The 23,246-nt window shown below is 35.6% G+C and overlaps 1 protein-coding gene across 13 annotated transcripts in view; it reads left to right on the forward strand.

Moving 5' to 3' along the window:
- Positions 1-23,246, forward strand: part of SPATA6 (spermatogenesis associated 6) — a 208,876-nt gene that overhangs the window by 151,083 nt on the left and 34,547 nt on the right. For 8 of the 13 annotated variants that reach the window (XM_055093193.2, XM_014345239.4, XM_055093176.2 and 5 more), the window contains 2 exons: positions 13,304-13,395; positions 20,296-23,199. In XM_055093193.2, coding sequence (XP_054949168.2) covers positions 13,304-13,395; positions 20,296-20,476 — 273 coding nt within the window. In that variant the 3' untranslated portion in view covers positions 20,477-23,199. Of the gene's footprint in view, positions 1-13,303; positions 13,396-20,295; positions 23,200-23,246 lie in introns of those variants that run through there. The other 5 variants (XM_055093204.2, XM_063601222.1, XM_055093200.2 and 2 more) reach the window with 2 other exon arrangements.

Here is a 23,246-nt window from a genome sequence, read left to right on the forward strand (position 1 = left end):
TTTTCTAAGAGTGTTACAGTATTGGCCTTTACATTTAGGTCATTGATCAATTTTGAGTTGATTTTTGTATTTTGTGTGAGATAGAGAGTCCAAATTCTTTTTCATGTGGAAATCTGGTTGTCACAGCACCATTTCTTAAAAAGATTGCTCCCCCATTGAATTGTCTTGGCATCTTTATAAAAAAATCAGTTGACTATAAATGTATGGGTTTATTTCTGGATTCTTAATTCTGTTTCATTGATCTATATATCTGTCCTTATGCTATTATCATACTATTTTGATTGTGATGGCTTTTGTAGTAAATTTTGATATCAGAAATTGTTAGTCTTCCACCTTTTCTTCTTTTTCAAGAATAACTATTCTAGGTCCTTTGCATTTCTGTATGAATTTTAGGATCAACTTTTCAATTTTTGCAAGAAAACTGTGGCCGGAATTGTATAGGAATTGTGTTAGCTCTCTAGATCATTTTGGAGGATATTGCTTTCTTAATAATAATTGTTTAAATATCTTTTGATCTGTGAAGATAGCACTTTAAAAATTTATTTATGTCATCTTATATGAAATATGTTTTATAGTTCAGTGTTCATTTTAAGCCATTAAAAAATCAAGTTTACTCCTAAGTATTTTGTTATTTTTGATGCTATTTTACATGGTATTGTTTCCTTAATTTTATTTTCAGATTGTTTATTGATAGTGTTTAGGAATACAATGCATTTTCATATGTTAATCTTAACTCCTGAAATCTTGCTGAACTTATTAGCTCTAATAGTTATTTTGTGTATGTGTGTGGAATTTTTAAAATACAGAATCATCTTATCTGCAAATAGAAATATTTTTATTTCCTTTCTGATCTTGATTTCTCTTATGTCATATTCTTGGCTAATTGTTCTGGATAGCACCCCCAATATACTGCTGAATAGAAGTGGGGAGAGTGCCCATCCTTGTTTTATTCCTGATCTTAGAAGATTTCACTCCTTTAAAAATAAGTATGCTATTAGCTATATGTTTTTAACAGATGGCATTTACCATCTTGAGGAATTTCCTTCTACTCCTAGTTTGTTGAATGTTGTTGGTATTTGTCAAATGCTTTCCCTGCATCTATTGAGATGATCCTATCATTTTGTCCTTTATTCTGTTAATATGACTTTACATTGATTGAATTTTATATGAGTCAACCTTGCATTGTTTGGATAATTCCCACTTGGTTATGGTGTATAATTCTTTTTATGTCTTGCTGGATTTGGCTTGCTAGTATTTTACTGAGAAATTTTGCATCTGTATTCATAAAATGTATTGGTTTTCAGGGTTTTTTAAAATTGTGTTATCTTTGCTTTTGGTATCAAAGGAATAAAGACCTTATAGAATGAGTTGGTGAGTTCTTCCTCTTAAATTTTTGGGAAGAAATTGTAAAGATTTGGTGTTCATTCTTCGTAAATATATAACACCATGAAGCCATGTGCTTTTGAGCTCTTCTTTGTGTTAAGTTTTTTCTTTTTTTTTTTTTACTTTAAGTTTTAAGGTACGTGTGCACAACGTGCGGGTTTGTTACATATATATACATGTGCTATGTTGGTGTGCTGCACCCATTAACTCATCATTTAACATTAGGTATATCTCCTAATGCTATCCCCTCCCCTCTCCTCCCACCCCACAACAGGCCCCAGTGTGTGATGTTCCCCTTCCTGTGTCCATGTGTTCTCATTGTTCAGTTCCCACCTATGAGTGAGAACATGCGGTGTTTGGTTTTTTGTCCTTGCAATAGTTTGCTGAGAATGATGGTTTCCAGCTTCATCCATGTCCCTACAAAGGACATGAACTCATCATTTTTTATGGCTGCATAGTATTCCACAGTGTATATGTGCCACATTTTCTTAATCCAGTCTATCATTGTTGGACATTTGGGTTGGTTCCAAGTCTTGCTATTGTGAATAGTGCCGCGATAAACATATGTGTGCATGTGTCTTTATCACAGCATGATTTATAATCCTTTGGGTATATACCCAGTAATGGGATGGCTGGGTCAAATGGTATTTCTAGTTGTAGATCCCTGAGGAATCACCACACTGACTTCCACAATCGTTGAACTAGTTTACAGTCCCACCAACAGTGTAAAAGTGTTCCTATTTCTCCACATCCTCTCCAGCACCTGTTGTTTCCTGACATTTTAATGATCGCCATTCTAACTGGTGTGAGATGGTATCTCATTGTGGTTTTGCTTTGCATTTCTCTGATGGCCAGTGATGATGAGCATTTTTTCATGTGTCTGTTGGCTGCATAAATGTCTTCTTTTGAGAAGTGTCTGTTCATATCCTTTGCACACTTTTTGTTGGGGTTGTTTTTTTCTTGTAAATTTGTTTTAGTTCATTGCAGATTCTGGATATTAGCCCTTTGTCAGATGAGTAGATTGCAAAAATTTTCTCCCATTCTGTGGGTTGCCTGTTCACTATGATGGTAGTTTCTTTTGCTGTGCAGAAGCTCTTTAGTTTAATTAGATCCCATTTGTCAATTTTGGCTTTTGTTGCCACTGCTTTTGGTGTTTTAGACATGAAGTCCTTGCTCATGCCTATGTCCTGAATGGTATTGCCTAGGTTTTCTTCTAGGGTTTTTATGGTTTTAGGTCTAACAAGTAAGTCTTTAATCCATCTTGAATTAATTTTTGTATAAGGTGTAGGAAGGGATCCAGTTTCAGCTCTCTAAATATGGCTAGCCAGTTTTCCCAGCACCCTTTATTAAATAGGGAATCCTTTCCCCATTTTTTGTTTTTGTCACGTTTGTCAAAGATCAGATAGTTGTATATATGCGGCATTATTTCTGAGGGCTCTGTTCTGTTCCATTGGTCTATAGATCTCTGTTTTGGTACCAGTACCATGCTGTTTTGGTTACTGTAGCCTTGTAGTATAGTTTGAAGTCAGGTAGCGTGATGCCTCCAGCTTTGTTCTTTTGGCTTAGAATTGACTTGGTAATGCGGGCTCCTTTTTGTTTCCATATGAACTTTAAAATAGTTTTTTCCAATTCTATGAAGAAAGTCACTGGTAGCTTGATGGGGTTGGCATTGAATGTGTAAATTACCTTGGGCAGTATGGCCATTTTCATGATATTGATTCTTCCTACCCGTGAGCATGGAATGTTCTTCCATTTGTTTGTATCTTTTATTTCCTTGAGCAGTGGTTTGTAGTTCTCCTTGAAGAGGCCCTTCACATCCCTTTTAAATCGGTTTCCAAGTATTTTATTCTCTTTGAAGCAATTGTGAATGGGAGTTCACTCATGATTTGGCTCTCTGTTTGTTCTTGGTATATAAGAATCCTTGTGATTTTTTCACATTGATTTTGTATCCTGAAACTTTGCTGACGTTGCTTATCAGCTTAAGGAGATTTTGGGCTGAGATGATGGGGTTTTCTAGATATACAATCATGTCAGCTGCAAACAGGGACAATTTGACTTCCTCTTTTCCTAATTGAATACCCTTTATTTCCTTCTCCTTCCTGATTGCCGTGGCCAGAACTTCCAACACTATGTTGAATAGGAGTGGTGAGAGAGGGCATCCCTGTCTTGTGCCAGTTTTCAAAGGGAATGCTTCCAGTTTTTGCCCATTCAGTATGATATTGGCTGTGGGTTTGTCATAGATAGCTCTTATTGTTTTGAGATACATCCCATCAATACCTAATTTATTGAGAGTTTTTAGCATGAAGGTTGTTGAATTTTGTCACAGGCCTTTTTTGCATCTATTGAGATAATCATGTGGTGTTTGTCTTTGGTTCTGTTTATATGTTGGATTATGTTTATTGATTTGTGTATGTTGAACCAGGCTTGCATCCCAGGGATGAAGCCCACTTGATCATGATGGATAAGCTTTTTGATGTGTTGCTGGATTCAGTTTGCCTGTATTTTATTGAGGATTTTTGCATCTATGTTCATCAGGGATATTGGTCTAAAATTCTCTTTTTTATTATGTCTCTGCCAGGCTTTGGTATCAGGATGATGCTGGCCTCATAAAATGAGTTAGGGAGGATTCCCTCTTTTTCTGTTGATTGGAATAATTTCAGAAGGAATGGTACCAGCTCCTCCTTGTACCTCTGGTAGAATTCGGCTGTGAATCCGTCTGGTCCTGGGCTTTTTTTGGTTGGTAAGCTATTAATTATTGCCTCAATTTCAGAGCCTGTTATTGGTCTATTCAGAGATTCAGCTTCTTCCTGGTTTAGTCTTGGGAGGGTGTATGTGTCGAGGAATTTATCCATTAATTCTAGATTTTCTAGTTTATTTGCATAGAGGTGTTTATAGTATTCTCTGTTGGTAGTTTGTATTTCTGTTGGATCGGTGGTGATATCCCCTTTATCATTTTTTATTGCGTTTATTTGATTCTTCTCTCTTTTCTTCTTTATTAGTGTTGCTAGCGGTCTATCAATTTTGTTGATCTTTTCAAAAAACCAGCTCCTGGATTCATTGATTTTTTGAAGGGTCTTTTGTGTCTCTTTCTCCTTCAGTTCTGCTCTGATCTTAGTTATTTCTTGTCTTCTGCCAGCTTTTGAATGTTTTTGCTCTTGCTTCTGTAGTTCTTTTAATTGTGATGTTAGGGTGTCAATTTTAGATCTTTCCTGCTTTCTCTTGTGGGCATTTAGTGCTATAAATTTCCCTCTACACAGTGCTTTAAATGTGTCCCAGAGATTCTGGTATGTAGTGTCTTTGTTCTTATTGGTTTCAAAGAACATCTTTATTTCTGCCTTCATTTCATTATGTACCCAGTAGTCATTCAGGAGCAGGTTGTTCAGTTTCCATGTAGTTGAGTGGTTTTGAGTGAGTTTCTTAATCCTGAGTTCTAGTTTGATTGCACTGTGGTCTGAGAGACAGTTTGTTATAATTTCTGTTCTTTTACATTTGCTGAGGAGTGCTTTACTTCCAAGTATGTGGTCAGTTTTGGAATAGGTGTGGTGTGGTGCTGAAAAGAATGTATATTCTGTTGATTCAGGGTGGAGAGTTCTGTAGATGTCTATTAGGTCCGGTTGGTGCAGAGCTGAGTTCAATTCCTGGATATCCTTGTTAACTTTGTGTCTCGTTGATCTGTCTAATGTTGACAGTGGGGTGTCAAAGTCTCCCATTATTATTGTGTGGGAGTCTAAGTCTCTTTGTAGGTCTCTAAGGACTTGCTTTATGAATCTCGATGCTCATGTATTGGGTGCATATGTATTTAGGATAGTTAGCTCTTCTTGTTGAATTGATCCCTTTACCATTATGTAATGGGCTTTCTTTGTCTCTTTTGATCTTTGCTGGTTTAAAGTCTGTTTTATCAGAGACTGGGATTGCAACCCCTGCCTTTTTTTGTTTTCCATTTGCTTGATCTTCCTCCATCCCTTTGTTTTGAGCCTATGTGTGTCTCTGCACATGAGATGGGTCTCCTGAGTACAGCACACTGATGGGTCTTGACTCTTTATCCAGTTTGCCAATCTGTGTCTTTTAATTGGAGTATTTAGCCCATTTACATTTAATGGTAATATGGTTATATGTGAATTTGATCCTGTCATTATGATGTTATCTGGTTATTTTGCTCGTTAGTTGATGCAGTTTCTTCCTAGCCTCGATGGTCTTTACAATTTGGCATGTTTTTGCAGTGGCTGGTACCAGTTGTTCCTTTCCATGTTTAATGCTTCCTTCAGGAGCTCTTTTAGGGCAGGCCTGGTGGTGCCAAAATCTCTCAGCATTTGCTTGTCTGTAAAGGATTTTATTTCTCCTTCACTTATGAAGCTTAGTTTGGCTGGATATGAAATTCTGGGTTGAAAATTGTTTTCTTTAAGAATGTTGAATATTGGCCCCCAGTCTCTTCTGGCTTGTAGAGTTTCTGCCAAGAGATCAGCTGTTAGTCTGATGGGCCTCCCTGTGTGGGTAACCCGACCTTTCTCTCTGGCTGCCCTTAACATTTTTGCCTTCATTTAAACTTTGGTGAATCTGACAATTATGTGTCTTGGAGTTGCTCTTCTCGAGGAGTATCTTTGTGGCGTTCTCTGTATTTCCTGAATTAGAATGTCGGCCTGCATTGCTAGACTGGGGAAGTTCTCCTGGAAAATATCCTGTGGAGTGTTTTCCAACTTGGTTCCATTCTCCCCGTCACTTTCAGGTACACCAATCAGACATAGCTTTGGTCTTTTCACATAGTCCCATATTTCTTGGAGGCTTTGTTAGTTTCTTTTTATTTATTTTTTCTCTAAACTTCTCGCTTCATGTCATTCATTTGATCTTCCATCGTTGATGCCCTTTCTTACAGTTGATTGAATCAGCTACTGAGGCTTGTGCATTCGTCACATTTGTGTCTTGCCCTGGTTTTCAGCTCCATCAGGTCCTTTAAGGACTTCTCTGCATTGGTTATTGTAGTTAGCCATTCGTCTAATCTTTTTTCAAGGTTTTTAACTTCTTTGCCATGGGTTCTAACTTCCTCCTTTAGCTTGGAGTAGTTTGATCATCTGAAGCCTTCTTCTCTCAACTCGTCAAATTCATTCTCCATCCCACTTTGTTCCGTTGCTGGTGAGAAGCTGCATTCCTTTGGAGGAGGAGAGGTGCTCTGATTTTTAGAATTTTCAGTTTTTCTGCTCTGTTTTTTCCCCATCTTTGTGGTTGTATCTGCCTTTGGTCTTTGATGATGGTGACGTACAGATGGGTTTTTGGTTTGGGTGTCCTTTCTTTTTGTTAGTTTTCCTTCTAGCAGTGAGGACCCTCAGCTGCAGGTCTGTTGGAATTTGCTGGAGGTCCATTCCAGACCCTATTTGCCTGGGTATCAGCAGTGGAGACTGCAGAACAGCAGATCTTGGTGAACAGCAAATGTTGCTGCCTGATCTTTCCTCTGGAAGTTTTGTCTCAGATTAGTCAGTCTGCCCCTACTGGGGGGTGCCTCCCAGTTAGGCTACTCGGGTGTCAGGGACCCACTTGAGGAGGTAGTCTGTCCGTTCTCTTATCTCCAGCTGCATGCTGGGAGAACCACTACTCTCTTCAAAGATGTCAGACAAGGACATTTAAGTCTGCAGAGGTTTCTGCTGCCTTTTGTTTGGCTATTCCCTGCCCCCAGAGGTGGAGTCTACAGTGGGAGGCAGGCCTCCTTGAGCTGTGGTGGGCTCCACCGAGTTTGAGCTTCCTGGCCGCTTTGTTTACCTACTCAAGCCTGGGCAATGGGCGCCTCTCCGCCAGCCTCGCTGCCACCTTGCAGTTTTATCTCAGACTGCTGTGGTAGCAATGAGTGAGGCTCCGTGGGCGTAGGACCCTCCAAGCCAAGCGCGGGATACCATCTCCTGGTGTGCCGTTTGCTAAGACCATTGGAAAAGCACAGTATTAGGGTGGGAGTGACCCAAATTTCCAGGTACCATCTGTCACCCTTTTCCTTGGCTAGGAAAGGGAATTCCCTGACCCCTTGTACTTCCCGGGGGAGGTGATGCCTTGCCGTGCTTCGGCTCACGCTCGGTGCACTGCACCCACTGTCCTGCACCCACTGTCCGACAGTCCCTAGTGAGATGAACCTGGTACCTCAGTTGGAAATGCAGAAATCATTTGTCTTCTGTGTCACTCACGTTGGGAGCTGTAGACTGGAGGTGTTCCTATTCAGCTATCTTGGCTCCCTAAGTTTTTTTAATTTAAATTTTTTTGATTACTAATTCACTCTCTTTCTTTATTATAGGTGTATTCAGATTTCCTGTTTCTTCTTGGATCTGTTTAAGTAGTTTTTATCTTTCTAGTAATTTGTTCTTTTATTTATAGATACCATTCTAGACAATTCTATAATTATTTTGGTTTACAGTTATTTCATGCATTTCCTTATTATCCTTTTTATTTCTGTAAGATCTCTAGTAATGTCCCATTTTTCATTCCTGATGTTAGTAATTATAGCCTTGGTCTAACTAAAACATTGTCAAATGTTTTATGATTTCAAAGAAGCAACTTTGGTTTTCATTGGTTTTACCCAGTTTTCTATTTTTGATCTCATTTATTTCCATTCTAATGTTTGTATTTTACTTGTTTTGGATTTGGTTTGATGTTCTTTTTCTGGTTTTTGAAGTAAAACCTTTGGGTTATTGATTTGAGGTCTTCTTTTTTCATGTAGGTGTTTATAGCCATGTTCCTCTGGAAGCACTGCCTCATTTTCATAATTAAGTTTTATATGTTTTGTTATATTTTAAATTTATCTTGAAGTATTTTCTAGTGTCCCTTGTGCTGTTTTATTTGACCTACTGATCATTTAGTAGTGTATTGTTTGATTTCTACATATTTATTAATTACCCAAATTTTCTTCTGCTATTATTCTCTAATTTCATGTTATTGTGGCCAGTTAACATATTTTGTATGATTTCAGTTCTTTCAAATTTATTGAAACTTGTTTTATAGCCTAACATTCTTCGAGAATTTTTCATATGCACTTGAAAAGAATATGTATTTTGCTATCATTGGGTGGAATGTTCTATAGATGTTGTTGGGTCTGGTTGATTTATATTGTTGTTTAGGTCTTCCATTTACTGGTTGATCTTCTGCCTGATTGTTCTGTTCATTGCTGAAAAATCAAATATTGCTGTCTTTGAACTGTACACACATCCTGTTGGTTCTGTTTTCTCTAGAGAATCCTGACAAATACAGCATGAGAGTAAAAAACTCCTTGGGGCCAGAGTCCTAGGGGGCTCTCACAAGTTCATACACTTTATCTCTAGAAACTCAAGCAAATGCTTCAACATGAAAAACAGCTAAATATTGGTAGGGACAGTAAGTTTTCTGGCATTTTAACTTGACCGAGTCCCATCTCCTGCTTTCTAGCTGCATAGTAGGCTTGATAACCAACATGCCACAATCTCAGTGAAAACCAAAATTTTGGCAGGCACTGTCAGAGGTAAAATAAAGTTAGGATTTCTTCAAAGACCATTCCCAGAGAATTCTAATTACTTGACTTGCTGGAGATTGCCTGGAAGACCCCACTTTGAGTGAGAGCTTTCCCAGTGCAAAATCTTTGCCCTGGAGGGCATTTTTAAAAGAAATAATTACAGGCAATTGTTAAACCTCATTGCCAACTGAAATGGTGGATAGCCATTGAATTAAACAATAGACCAATCAAAAACCTTCAAAGAAAAAGCTGAATGTGTGCATAGGGGGCTTTGAAAAGCTACCACACATTCCTGGGATTTTAGAATACCACTCATATTTGTAGGACTGTGCATATGTCCAAGGCTATGTACTTGATTAGAAAAGACAAGAAGGCCCTTAGCTTTCAATTCCAGCCTACCTTAAGGCTCTGCATAAACAATCAGTTACGGCTTAGGCTAAGTGTTGAAAGTGTACTCTCAACATACAGAGCTGCTCAGCAAACACTGGGAGACTTAATGGTTCTAAGCATTTATAGAAATGTCTGTCCAATCATTACTTGATGACTCAGCTAACAGAATAGAGATATCAGTGATCACCCACAAAAAGGAATGTTGACTTTGCAGAACTAAGTCAGAAAATCACTATGCTAATAACTAGAATAAACAACAACAATAAACAGTGGAAATGGAGAAAACAATGAATAGAAACTGTCCTTGAGGATTCTACACATTGGACTCACTAAACAAAGACCATAAATCAGTTATGTTAAATATAGTTATTCAAAGAACCAAAAGAAAGCATTTATAAAGAAATAAAGTGTTAGAATTATGTCTGATAAAATATAAAATTTCAATCAAAAGTTATAAACTATTTTTTAAGTAACCAAATAGAAATTCTGAAGTTGACAAGTACATATTCAGAAATGAAAAGTTTTTGAAATGAAAATCTCCAGAAATGAAAAATTTATTAGAAGGACTCATTGGCACCCTACGATCAGGCAGAAGAAAATATTATTGGACTTGAAGACAAGTCAAATGAGATAATTCAGTGTGAGGAACAGAAAGAAGAATAAAAGTAATGAACACATATGGATTTGTGGGATACCATTAAGCATGCCAACATACTGTAATAAGAATTCCAGAAAAAGAGGGAGAAAGGAAGGGACAGAAGGAATATTTGGAGAAATAATGGTCCTTGCCAAATTGAAGAAAATTATTATCTAAGGAGCTCAATAAACTCTTAAGTAGGATAAACTCAAATAGATCCACACTTGAGACTCATTATAAACCGTAAGTCTGAAGCCAAAGATAAGCCTGGCATTGTGGCAAGTACCTGTAATCCCTAATATTCAGAAGGTTGAAATGGGAGAATCACTTGAGCCCAGGAGTTCAAGGCTACAGTGAGCTATGATTTCACCACTGCATTTCAGCCTGGGTGACAGAGTTAGACCCTATATCTAGAAAAAAAGTGTTTTGAAAAAAGCCAAAGTCAAAAAGAGAATCTTAAAAGCAGCAAGGGAGAAGGAATTCATCACATAAATGTGTTCCTCAATAAGATTTAAAACTGGTTTAAATCAGAAACTGTGGAGTCCAAAAGGCAGTGTAATGATATATTCAATGTACTGAAAAGAAAAGAACTCTCAACCATGAATATCCAGCAAAACTGTCTTTCAAAAATATGGAATAAATTAGCATTCTCAAATAAAACCAAGTTTATCACTAGCAGATCTGCACTACAAGAAATACTAAAAGGAGCTCTTCAGGATGAAGTGAAAGGACACTAGACAGTAGCTCAGATTCACATGAAGAAATAAAGAGCAATGATAATGGTAACTAGGTAAATATAAAAGATAGGCTAAATACAGTTTTTGCCAGTAACTCTTTAGTTCTTATATCTGATTTAAGAGATGACCTCACAAAACAATAATTATAAATATTTGTTGGTAGGAACATATTATATAAAGATGTAATTTATGTAAAAATAGCAATTAAAAGGGGAGGGATTGTAAACATGTAAGAGCAAAGTTTCCATATCCCGTTGAAATTAAGTTGATATCATCTAAACTTAGATTCTTCTGTATTAAGATGTTATTTGTAATCCTCATGGAAAGTAGTAAGAAAATGTCTCAAAAATATAGTGTATAGGGAATTAAAAATGAACCCTGGAAAATATGTAACACAAAAGAAGGCAACGATGGAGAAGTGAAAAAAGACATAGAAAATAGCAAAATGGCAAATGTAAATCATATAGGTATGTAAACATACCTATAGGTGGTTCATGATATTTAAAATATTAAACACTCCAATTAGGAGCTAGAATTTTGGAGACTGGATAAAAATCGTGATTATACTATATTCTGTCTACAAGAGATGCACTTTAGATTCAAAGGCACAAATAAGTTCAGTGTAAAAGAAAACAAAAGCATAGCATTCAGCATAAGAGAATTGCAGTGGCTACACAAATATTGGACAAATAGACTTTAAGAGAATTTTTTTTCTTACTAATACTAAAGACAAATAAAAATGTTTTATAACGGCAACAGGGCCAAACCATCAGGAAGATATGACCATTACAAATATATATGCACTTTAAAGAGATCCCAAAAATATAAGGAAAAACTGATAGAATAGAAAGAAGAAATAGATATGCAATATAATAGAGACCTCAGTATCCCATATTCACCAGTGGATAGGACAGACAGAAGATAAATAAGGAAATATTCCTTCCAGATATGTCACATCATATTACTTAAAATTTCCACATGTCAACACAAAATTACAAGATGTGCAACAAAGCAAGAAAGACCAATACATAGTTAATAGCTTATAATAAGATGTGATCCTTGTTGCCTCCTTGTTTGTGAATAACTTGTCCTTTGAAAAAATAATCTATACAAGGACTCTTACAAAAGATGGGTCCTTGTATAGATTATTTTTTCAAAGGGCAAGTTATATATATATGAATATAAATGTATATGATTATATATAAACAAATATATAATTATATATATATAAAATATCACAAAATATAGTCTGAAAATTTGAAAGGAATAACTTTTAAGCTAATCTGTTCCTTTTTGTTTCTCAGGTCTGAATACCCCTATATGATATCCTTGATCTAGATGGGCATCATCACTCCACAGGAATAGTTTTAGTAGTTGTATTTTTACTCCCTTTAAGACAGCTATCCTTTTTATTTCGTTTCTTTGCGAAGTCTTTCACACTCACTACAGGCAATTACATTTTCTTTGATAATACAGTAAATGCTCCACTGCATTGACTTCTCGGAATAGGTAAAAATAAGGAACATCCAATAATATGCCATTCAAGAAAAAGATCTAATAGTAAGGAATGGCTGAAAATAAAAGGACAAATATATACCATTAAAGCACTAACTAAAAGAAAGTGGTTGTATCTATATGAATAGTAGACCAAATAAGTTAAGGGAAAAAAAAGCAGTTACAGAAATAAAGGCTACTTCATAATGATAAAACCGAGAAACTATAACAATTCTAAATTTGTATGCATATTTTCTGTGATTTTTAAACAAGCTCTATCATTTATTGCACACATGTTTACACATAATGCTCTCTTCCTAGTTTCATGCCATCAGCAAATTTTTAAAATCATTTTTCTTCACAATGTGCATTCAGCTGATTTCTTACATAAAGTGAATGAACCCCTTACTAATACTAATCCTTATTTGTGCTTACTAGTTTCTTTTGTTATCAGTTCTGTTTATTTCTCTTCTTGTTTGACTAAGGAACACAAGGATATTGGCTAGTAGTTGAAAAAGATATTTGGTATTAAATTATATACCATTACCACACATATGAACTTAACTGTGAATGATATAGTTAACAAAGCCATCTCTTCAGAATACTATTTCTTATGTCCTTGTATGTGTCTATTAGAAATTAAGAACAGGCTGCCCATACAAGGTGGGGGTAACCATATATTTTCATTCCAATTACCTTGCCTTTCATTTTTGCCTTTTCTGGCTTGTTATTTTGGCTTTTGATTTTGCATTTTGGCTTTTGATTAATAAGTCTAAGCCATTTCCTTTGTAAGTCATAGGTGCATGTTAGAATGCTTGTATCTACATAATTTTCTCAAATACTTAGTCCTCAAAATGCAGGTACAATCTCTTGAGTTCATATAACAATGTATAAGATAATGTTAACTTACATATCATGACACAGGATTCATTCCTCTATTTTTATGGATTCAAGAGGTATCTACTGGATACCTAGTCTTTGATAAGCAATATTAGCAAAAACTATAATAAAACTGTATTGTTTTGTTGAAAAGGATAGTAAATCCTCACTTAACCTTTCCCCCCCCAAAGAAACACTAGCATTTAATTCCCTTTCTTATGAATTAAAATTTATAAGGGGAGGGGAAGAGCATTTTATGAAGAAACATATGCATCATTTTGGGGACAATGAGACAGTGAGTTAATGGAAATCTTTAAAATTTTTCAGGATGAGAGAGACCTAGAGAAAGATGATGAACTGGAACTGAAAAGAAGTCTTTTATGTAGAGACTCTGCCTATGACAGTGACCCCGAGTATAGGTATGAATGAAATATATGTATATCCTTCTCATAGTTCTGATAAAAATAACTGTTTTATAATATGCTGAATTTGTGGGAAATTTAGACTCAAAAGGATAATTAGTATTTATTTTTAACTGTAAATTCCTATTAAAATTTTAATGTTTGCATTACTGAAACTTATCTGTAAAAACAAATATAGTCAATTATTGGTGATGCCCTTCATCCTACTTAAGATTTGTCTGCCCTGAAAACTCACATACTTCAGAATGTGTATTTATTTTAATATAAAAAATAGTTCTTATAATTTTAGACCATGAACCAACCTTTTTTAATAATTTGAGATCAAATTCTGTAAGAGCAAATTCTATTCTCGCCTAAAATTTGAGGAATGTTAATAATAACATTTGTACAAGTTTATATGAGCAAATTTCATCAAGATTTTTGACAGCTCTGTGTCAACTGACATAAATTTAATGCAGTATTAAAAAGTGTAAATTTTGGATTTATACAGCCAAAAGTTCTTTGAATTCTTGGATGTTATACCACTAGTTACTGCAATATATAGCTTTCACCTTCCTGAGATTCCTGAGGAACAAACATAAGAAACAAAGCTCCAAAGAATGGAATATTTTTTAATTGCTAACTTGGGTTTTGCATTCAAATCTCTGATCTTTACTCTGGTAAGCTAGGCTAGACCGTCTATGAACATGTGAGGACTTTTCCTTATGCCCCTTACACAGACTATAAGTGGGAGTGTGACTTCCTTTCTCAAAGTTATTGCCTCCCAAGCAAGAAGCAACCTAGGCCTCTCTTTAAATAGTTTATTATAGGTAAATTTGAAGGTGAAGCAATCCAAAGAAGAAAAGAAAGATTCAGAGGTACACACCCTGAGGAAGAGTATTTTTTACCATTTGTTATTTTTCATTAAAGGCATATTCCCTAAATTGTTACATGGATTAGCATCCCGATTTTGGGTGCTTAACCCATATAATTAATTCTAATTTGGGCAAGAAGTGAGAAGAACTGATATAGGAAAGAGCCTTATTTTCAAATTATCTAAGTTGTTTTTAAAAAATATAGATTTCCACTTTTTACCCCCATAGATGCTGGTTCTTATATATAAGTAAGATGTGGAAATCTGTATTTTAAGAGATGTCATGGGGCCAGGTGCAATGGCTCACGCCTGTAATCCCAGTGCTTTGGGAGGCCCCCATCGGAGGATCACTTGAGGCCAAGAGTTTGAGAATAGCCTGGGCAACATAGCAAGACCCTGTCTCTACAAAATAAATACAATAAAATAAAAAATGGGATATCATGGGTAATTCTAATGTAGGTAGATAAATACTACATTTTCAGAAGTGCTGCTGTCAATTTAACGTTTGCCGTAAACCCCAATATTGGTTCTTTTTTCAGCTACCAAGCAATGTTATTGATTAAGCTTTTGATCACCCTGAACAATTTGGTACCTCTCAAATGAGAGTTAAGCCGAGTGTCAGAAAAGTTCTGCTTACACATTTTTGAGATCACTTTATAATCTTTGCTGCTTCTCTTATATATATACTTGAATCAATTGGATGAAGTGGTCAGTCCTTCAAGACCTTTCAGAAGAGTATCTTTGATATTAGCTCCAGAAGCTATTGAAATGATTAGGATATTATTTTAATTTTATCCTCAAGTAATATTATGTACTAGGCCAAGAAGTCCTCCCGTTCTGCTTTCCATCTCAAAGGTTAGAGGAACTACACTCAAAGTAATCAACCTCCTTGCCAGCCTTGAGGTTTCTGTCAGCAGAAGTCAAGAGAGAGTTTGCAGTCTTGACTTACTATCAATCCTCTACAGATGCCGTTTGACACAGGCATCATGAAGAAGTTCGCATGAACCTCTGGAATGACTGAGTGAGGAGCTCAGCAAATCCTCTTCCCCCAAAGAAACAAACGGAACAGAATTGTCAAAAACAATTTAAGAACTCTTGGAATTGACCAAAAGCATATAACAAATTGAGAAGCATTTATCAAGAAAATCTACTGGTTATACTACCTAAAAGAAAGGAAATCAGCATATTGAAGAAATATCAGCACTCCCATATTTATTGTAGCATTATTCACAATAACAAAACTATGAAATCAACCTAAGTGCCCATCAGTGGATGAACGGGTAAAGCAGATGTGGAAAATATACACAATGGAATATTATTCAGCTATAAAAAATGAAATCTTTTCATTAGCAACAACATGGATGGAACTAGAGGACATCATGTTAAGTGAAATAAGCCAGGCACAGAAAGACAAATATTGCATGTTCTCACTCATCTGTGGCAGCTAAAAAAGTTGATCTCATGGAAGTGGAGAGTAGAATGGTGATTACCAGGGACTGGGAAGGGGAGGAGGGAATAGAGGGTGAAGAGAGGTTGGTTAATGAGTAGAAAAATACAGTTATGAAGAAGGGTTAAGTTCTAGAGTTTGATAGCCCAGTAGAGTGACCATAGTTAACAAAAATTTGTTGTATATTTCACAATAGCTAGAAGAAAGATTTGGAATGTTTCCAATACAAAGAAGTGATAAATGTTTGAGGTGATATCCCAATTACCATGATTTGATTCACTGCACATTGTATGCAGGCATCAAAATATCATATGTACCTTAGGAATGTGTACAATTATTATGTATCGATTTAAAAATTAACTTTAAAAATTTACTGAATATCAGTAAGAACAGTTAGAGTCTGTGACATTATAACCTGGAGGTTCCATCCCCATCTACCACTCCCCAGCTCCATGGCACAAAAGTTCTACTAGGGAAGTCATTGAAATACTGGCAGCTTTGCTCCCAGAAATAACTAACTATATGGAGCAGAGCATGGGAAATTCCATTAACAGAAACAATAATGGTTTGTTGGCAAACAAGCAAGGGAGGACTGAAGTTTTAATACTACTTGGCAAACAAGCAGAGGAGGCCTGAAGTTTTAATACTGGTTGGGGCAGACAGTAAAGATCCTGAGAGAAGATAGCCACAGTTGGCTGGCCTTGATAAAGTTCTACTTATTCCTGGTTGGGTAGAAGATTATGTTTATGCATAAGGCTGTACATATGCATGAGAGATATTGGTGAAGGCCCTAATGAGCCACTAATTTATGGCTGAATGTGAAGCCTTGTGAAGGCAGAAAGTAAAATCCAGGGCAGAATTATAAACTAGATAAACTTTGACTATATTACCAAAGCCACATACAGATCCATTGGCAAAATATGGAAGCCTTATAGGCTTACTGGCTCTGACTAGTCATTTGCTGGCCACTAAGCTATGCTAACTCCGGGGTAGCCCCTGAGAAGCCAAGACAAGTACCACATGTTCTCATTGTAAATAGGAGCTAAACAATGGGTACACATGGACATACAGAGAGGTATAATAAACACTGGAGATTCTAAAAGGTGGGAAGGTGTGGAGATTCTAAAAGGCGGGATGGGGTTGAAAAAATACCTGTTGGTTAGTGTTCACTATTGAACCATGAGTACACTAAAAGCTGAAAGCCCAGATTCGCCATTATGTAATATATCCATGTAAGAAAACTGCCCTTGCACCCTCTAAATCTATAAAAATAAAATAGCAACAATTAAAAAAATAAAGAAACAAGAGACACAAGGAATTGGACAGTGTGAAGAAACAGTTCACAATATCAGTCCAGGCAAATCATTGAACAAAGAATCGGAAAGAATCCAGAGTTTCTGCAATCTCAACTAGATCTAAAACTTTGTTTTCTACAAAAACTTTGAGACATGTAAAGAAGAAAGTATGACCCATATACATGAAAAATGAATTACTGGAAACTGGATGTTACTCAAGTAATCTTTGCCTAGATCAATATCCTAAAGCATTTTCCCAATATTTTCTTCAATAGTTTCATCCTTTCAGGTCTCACATTTAAGTATTTAATCCATTTTAGTTCGATGTTTGTATACGGTGAGATATAGGCATTATTTTTATTTTTTTGCCTATGAATATCCAGTTTTCCCAGTACCATTTATTGAATAGACTGTCCTTTCCCCAATGTATGTGCTTGGTGCCTTTGTAAAAAATGAGTTTACTGTAAATGTGTGGATTTATTTCTTCATTCTCTATTCTGTTCCATTAGTCTATTCGTCTGTCATTATTCCAGTACTATGCTATTTTGGTTACTATAACGTCACAGTTTAATTTCAAGTCAGGTTATGTGATGCCTCCAACTTCGTTCTTTTTGCTCAGGATTGCTTTGGCTATTCTAGTTTTTTTTTTGTGTGTGTGTGTGGTTCCAAATAAATTTTAGGATTTTTTTGTTATTATTGCTGTGTAGAATGTCATTAGTGTTTTGATAGAGATTGCATTGACTAGATTGCTTTGGGTAGTATAGGCATTTTAACAATATTGATTCTTTCAATCCATGAACATGGAATATCTTTCCATTTTCTTGTGTTCTCCAGTTTCTTTCATCAGTGTTTTATAGTTTTTGTCATAGCAGTCTTTCACTTTTCTGGTTTTTTTTTTTTTCTTTTAGTATTGGAAATGGGATTGCTTTCTTGATCTCTGTTGCAGATTGTTTACTGTTGGAATATAGAAATGTTGATTATTGCATGTTAATTTTTTATTTTGCAACCTTACTATAAATGTGTTTATTCATTTTAATTTTTTGGTGGAGTCTTTATGTTTTTCTAAATATAACATCATGTTTTCTATGGAAGGGAATAATTTAACTTCTTCTTTTTCAGTTTGGATCCCCTTTATTTCTTTCATTTGCCTAATTGCTCTGGCTAGGACTTCCATTACTATGTTGAATATAAGTGGCGAAAGTGGGCATCTTTGTCCTGTTTCAGATATTTTTCCCATTCAGTATAATATTAGCTGTGAGTTTGTTGTATATGGCCCTTATCATTTTGAGATATGTTCCTTCCATGCCCAGTTTATGGAGGGGTTTTATTATGAGTGGATGTTGAATTGTATTGAATGCTTTTTCAGCACCCATTGAAATGATTATACTTTTTTTTTGTTTTAATTCTGTTGATATTATGTATCACATTTATTGATTTGCCCATGATGAACCATCCTTGCATCCCTGGAATGAATACCATTTGATCATGGTGAATGATCTTTTTCATGTGTTTTTGAATTCAATTTTCTAATATTCTGTTGAGGATTTTTGCGTCTGTTCATCAGGAATATTAGCCTGTAGTTTATTTTTGTTGTTGTTTTTGTCTGGTTTTGGTACCAGGGTAATGCTAGTCTTATAAAATGGGTTTTCTCATATCTTTAATTTTTTGTAATATTTTGAGTAGACTTCTTATTAGTTCTTCTTTAAATATTTGGTAAAATTCAGCAGTGAAGCCAGAGATCCAGGGCTTTTCTTTTATAGGAGACTTTTTATTACTGTTTCAATATTGTTATTCATTATTGGTCTGTTCAGGTTTTGTATTTGTTCATAGTATAATCTTGGTTTGTAGGTTGTGTGTATCTGGGAAGAAACTTTACAATCTCTAACAGGCCTGGAAGGTCTAATCTATAAAAAGTATTTCATTGACCTTGAAGAAGGTAAATTATTTATATAAGAAAATAAACTCAACATTTTATCCATAAAAAATGTAATTCCGGAATTTATGTTAGTAAAATTATAACACTGATAACATAAAAAGTGCTATTAATCCTTAAGAAAGAGTTACCTTTTCTTTTCTATCTTCATCACAGCTAGCCCAGTCTTAGTCTATTTCATTAGCTTCCTATGGGCTTCCTCTCACTTACATGCGTGCTCTCTTGCATGCGCTCGCTCTCTCTCCCACCTTCTTTTTTCCTTAAGACCCTCAAAACTACAGTTGATCCTTTCACTTCAAACTCTTCTGCCTTGTTTCCATTTTCCACAAATGTTCACAGTTAGCCTAATTTTCTACTCCTTGAGGGCAATAGCAGCATGGCATAGTAGAAAGGGTCTTAGAGCACACACGTTGTCTTTTTCATTTTGCCACTTACTAGCTGAGCAGTCTTAGGCAAGTCACTTAACTTCACTGAGTCTTAATTTCTATATCTACCAACTTCTATGTGTTGTAAAATGTATTCATAAATAGATATAAAGTACCTGGTTTAGTGTCTCATATTTAATAACGTCTGTGTTTAAATTTTAAAACAATCCTGTAAAACTAAAGTTAAGGAAGTTGAGACTCTGGATAGTTAAATAAATTGCCCAAGGTCTCACAGCTTGTAAAGGACTGAGCTGGAATTCAGTTTCAGGTATGCCTGACTTTTAGCAACTATGCATTCTTTTTTTTTTTTTTTTTTTTTTTTTGAGACGGAGTTTTGCTCTTGTTGTCCAGGCTGGGGTGCAATGGCGTGATCTCAGCTCACTGCAACCTCTGCCTCCCGGTTTCAAGTGATTCTCCTGCCTCAGCCTCCCGAGTAGCTGGGATTATAGGCAAGCGCCACCATGCTCAGCTAATTTTGTATTTTTTAGTAGATATGGGGTTTCTCCATGTTGGTCTGGCTAGTCTCGAACTCCCGACCTCAGGTGATTTGCTCGTCTCAGCCTCCCAAAGTGCTGGGATTATAGGCGTGAGCCACTGTGCCTTGGGCTGTGCATTCTTATACTGGCCATACCAGGCCAGTATAAGAACTGCTTTTATTATGTTCTGCTTTTATTATGCTGTACCTGTGTCTGTTCTCTGAATTCCTTTTTCACTCTAACACAAAATTTTCATTTTACTGTTTTATAACAGTTTTACACAGATACTTCTGCCTCCCCTTTTAAAATGTCCCTCTTTGAAAGCACAGGCCTTACTGTGTTTTATTTTTCACAGCACCAGCAGAGAATTAAATAGCCATAGAGTACTCAATAAATATTTGATTTACATAGTACTATCTCTAATTTTGTTTCATTATTGTTTTGAACCTTTTATATCCCTTTTTATAGCTCATGTCAGCAGCCACGTGGCACTTTCCATTTGGATGACGGTGAATACTGGTCCAACAGGGCAGCCTCTTATAAGGGAAAATCCCACCGACCCATCTTTGAGAACAGCATGGACAAGATGTACAGGAACTTATACAAAAAGGCCTGTAGTTCTGCTTCACATACACAGGAAAGCTTCTGAGACCATCCATGATAAACCTCATTAGTGTCCGTGTCAATTTCTCAATGAAAATGTTTGATGTGATCAATATCTGTATTCCTTTTTTTTAAAAAAATGGGATTATAACTAAGTACAATAGTTATACTTGAATAAGTTCATTACTTCAAATGGTAAATTATCATAGGCAAGCCTTTTAAAATAATTATTACAGAAGAGTCTGCTGTGTTACAAACATTAGAGCTCTGTCACACAATCACAACTTCCAATATGTGACAAGGATATTCTGTTACATGTACACCTCATATTCCATCTGCAAATCCAAGAATAGTTCCTTTCTAGAAATGTTTTTTTTGCCTTACTCACCTTGCAATTTTCTTCTCATCTACTTAACTGGTTATCTTGCCTGTGTAAGATTTAATTACTATTGACTACCTTTTCTTGGTGATGAACAAAATGATATCCTATACAGAAATGAATTTCCTAAGGGTTTAAACCCTGTTTTCACTAACATTTTCTACTTTTTCCTTTTTCAGAACAGGCTATTATATTTCTTAGCTCATAGGCTTTCTTTTTAAAGACTATATGATCATTCACTCTTTCTCTGGAAGAACTGTCTAAGTTGCTTAAAATGCATAGCAGTTAGCTAGAAATATCAGTGCCATGGATGATCAAAAATTTGAATAACTAATTTTTAAAGATAAAATTCTTTGCATGATTTTTTTTCTAGGGCCATACCTTTTGGTGCAACCAGAATCAGAAAATGGCCTCTGTTAGTAAGCTTATAGAAACCTAAAAATAATAATGGAATTATATTGTAATTTGACTGCTTGGAATTTGTGTAAGTACCATATGGCCCAAGGCACTATTATAGTATCCTCACTTTAAAAAAAAAAACACTTGGAACCACAATGCGAGTAAAATATTATAGCAGAACGCTTTGTGGTAGACACTGAAAATGTTGTTGATTGATGGATAGAATTAACTTCTCCTCCCCCACCCCAGCACACACCTGTGAAGCCAATGATACTATAAAGATATAAAGAAATCAGCTACTTTATATTTAATAGAGAGTGAGGGGAGGGAAAGGAGAGTGTAGGAATAAGTGAACTGGGCTTATAGTCTTGAAGAGTTGCCTAAAAGATAATATTTTCTCATTGACTCTGTTTTTGATTAATTTTACAGTTATGATTGAAAAAGAACAAAATGAACTTCCTTTAAAATGAAATTAAAATGTGAAACTTGCTGACTTATTTTTGTAGTAGAACTTGTTAACATCATGTTAAGGGTGCTTTAGTATCACAGTCTGTGATATATCAGAAAGGGCATTAGAGCTATCTCTATGAGCCAGGAGTCCTAGGCTTTAGTATCCCATGTCTGCCGTTTTCTAGCTGAGTCTATTTAATTCTCAGATCCTTTGTTTCCTCAGCTATCAAATGATAAGAATGTAGTAGACCCCAAACTATGTTCTGTGGACCAAGATCACTGTTTTAGGAGATAATCGTAGGAATGTAGATATAAGTATGTAATTGGCCATCTAAGTTTAGGAAAATCTGTTTGCTACACACACACACACACACACACACACACACACACACACACACACACACACACACACACCTCTTAGAGAGTCATATGTAGGATTATAGAGGTAAAAAGAGATGATATTAATGCTGGAATGGCGCCTGTAAACTGGGGCTGTCTACAGCAAATTAGGATATATGGTCACCGTGCTCATTGTGAACAGTAGCTTGTTCGAGGCTTTAAGAAAATTCTGGTATAAATCTGTCTTACTCTGCATCTAGTAGACAGCCTGGCATGTAATTGATGTTCCTTAAATATTTATCGAATTAACCCAGAATTTTCTAAACTAAATTTAGCATGTACCACTATTTGTTATTCTTGCCACCACCCCCCATTCCCCTAGCTCCTCACACTACCTGCCAATGTCATCCTAAGGTACATGTGGATACCTAGGTTGTAGAAATGCTGGACTACACAATTGCTGAGTTACTCTCTGGCTGTAGATTATATGATGAGGTATTTTACAATCAGCTTTTGAAGGTCAACACTGAATAATGCTCTTTTAAAAAAATTATATCCTCAGTGTTTTTCCATGGGAAAATAAATGAAAATTCTTTTAAGAGTTGCTGTTTGGTGAAAAGAACAAACATGACTTTCAAAGAAAATGTTTTACTATCACCAAAATCTCCCAAGTGAATAAGTACCACAGAAATTACTTATTGCACCTGTATCTGCCATTGGCTGTGAAAAAGGCTGCAAAAAGTAGGGCTGAAAGGGAAACTTTAGAAACTAATACTCTGAAAGATGTTTTCCTATGGATTAAATTTAGTGTCTTTCTGAAAGTTGGGGGCAAATTCCCAGATACTAATAGCATCTTTGCTAAGTGTCTGATTATCTTCTATCCCCTAGGAGTAAAGAGTGGTCCATGTTGCTGTAACTACTACTATGAGTGCTTATGCTGTATTGTTTTTAAAGAGTAAAACCTTTAAGTACTAATAGTTGTCTTTTCTCATTCACAGGAGCAGAAAGGTGCAGTTGTTTATTCTCTTAGCCTTTTTTTTTTTCTGTATTTCCCACAAATCTAGAAATAATTATTGGAGTTAATATGAAAGATAAATAGGCTTTTCTTTTTACTTTTTAATTTTTTTCTTTAAATCATAAAAAACCTGGGGATTTAGAAAAATGTCAAAATCAACAAATAAAGATGAATCATTGGAATGAGACTCTTCCTTGGTTCTACTAGCTAGTTATATAACCTTATTTAAGTCAT

Source organism: Pan paniscus, chromosome 1 (genome assembly GCF_029289425.2).
Source record: "Pan paniscus chromosome 1, NHGRI_mPanPan1-v2.0_pri, whole genome shotgun sequence".
NCBI lineage: Eukaryota > Metazoa > Chordata > Mammalia > Primates > Hominidae > Pan > Pan paniscus.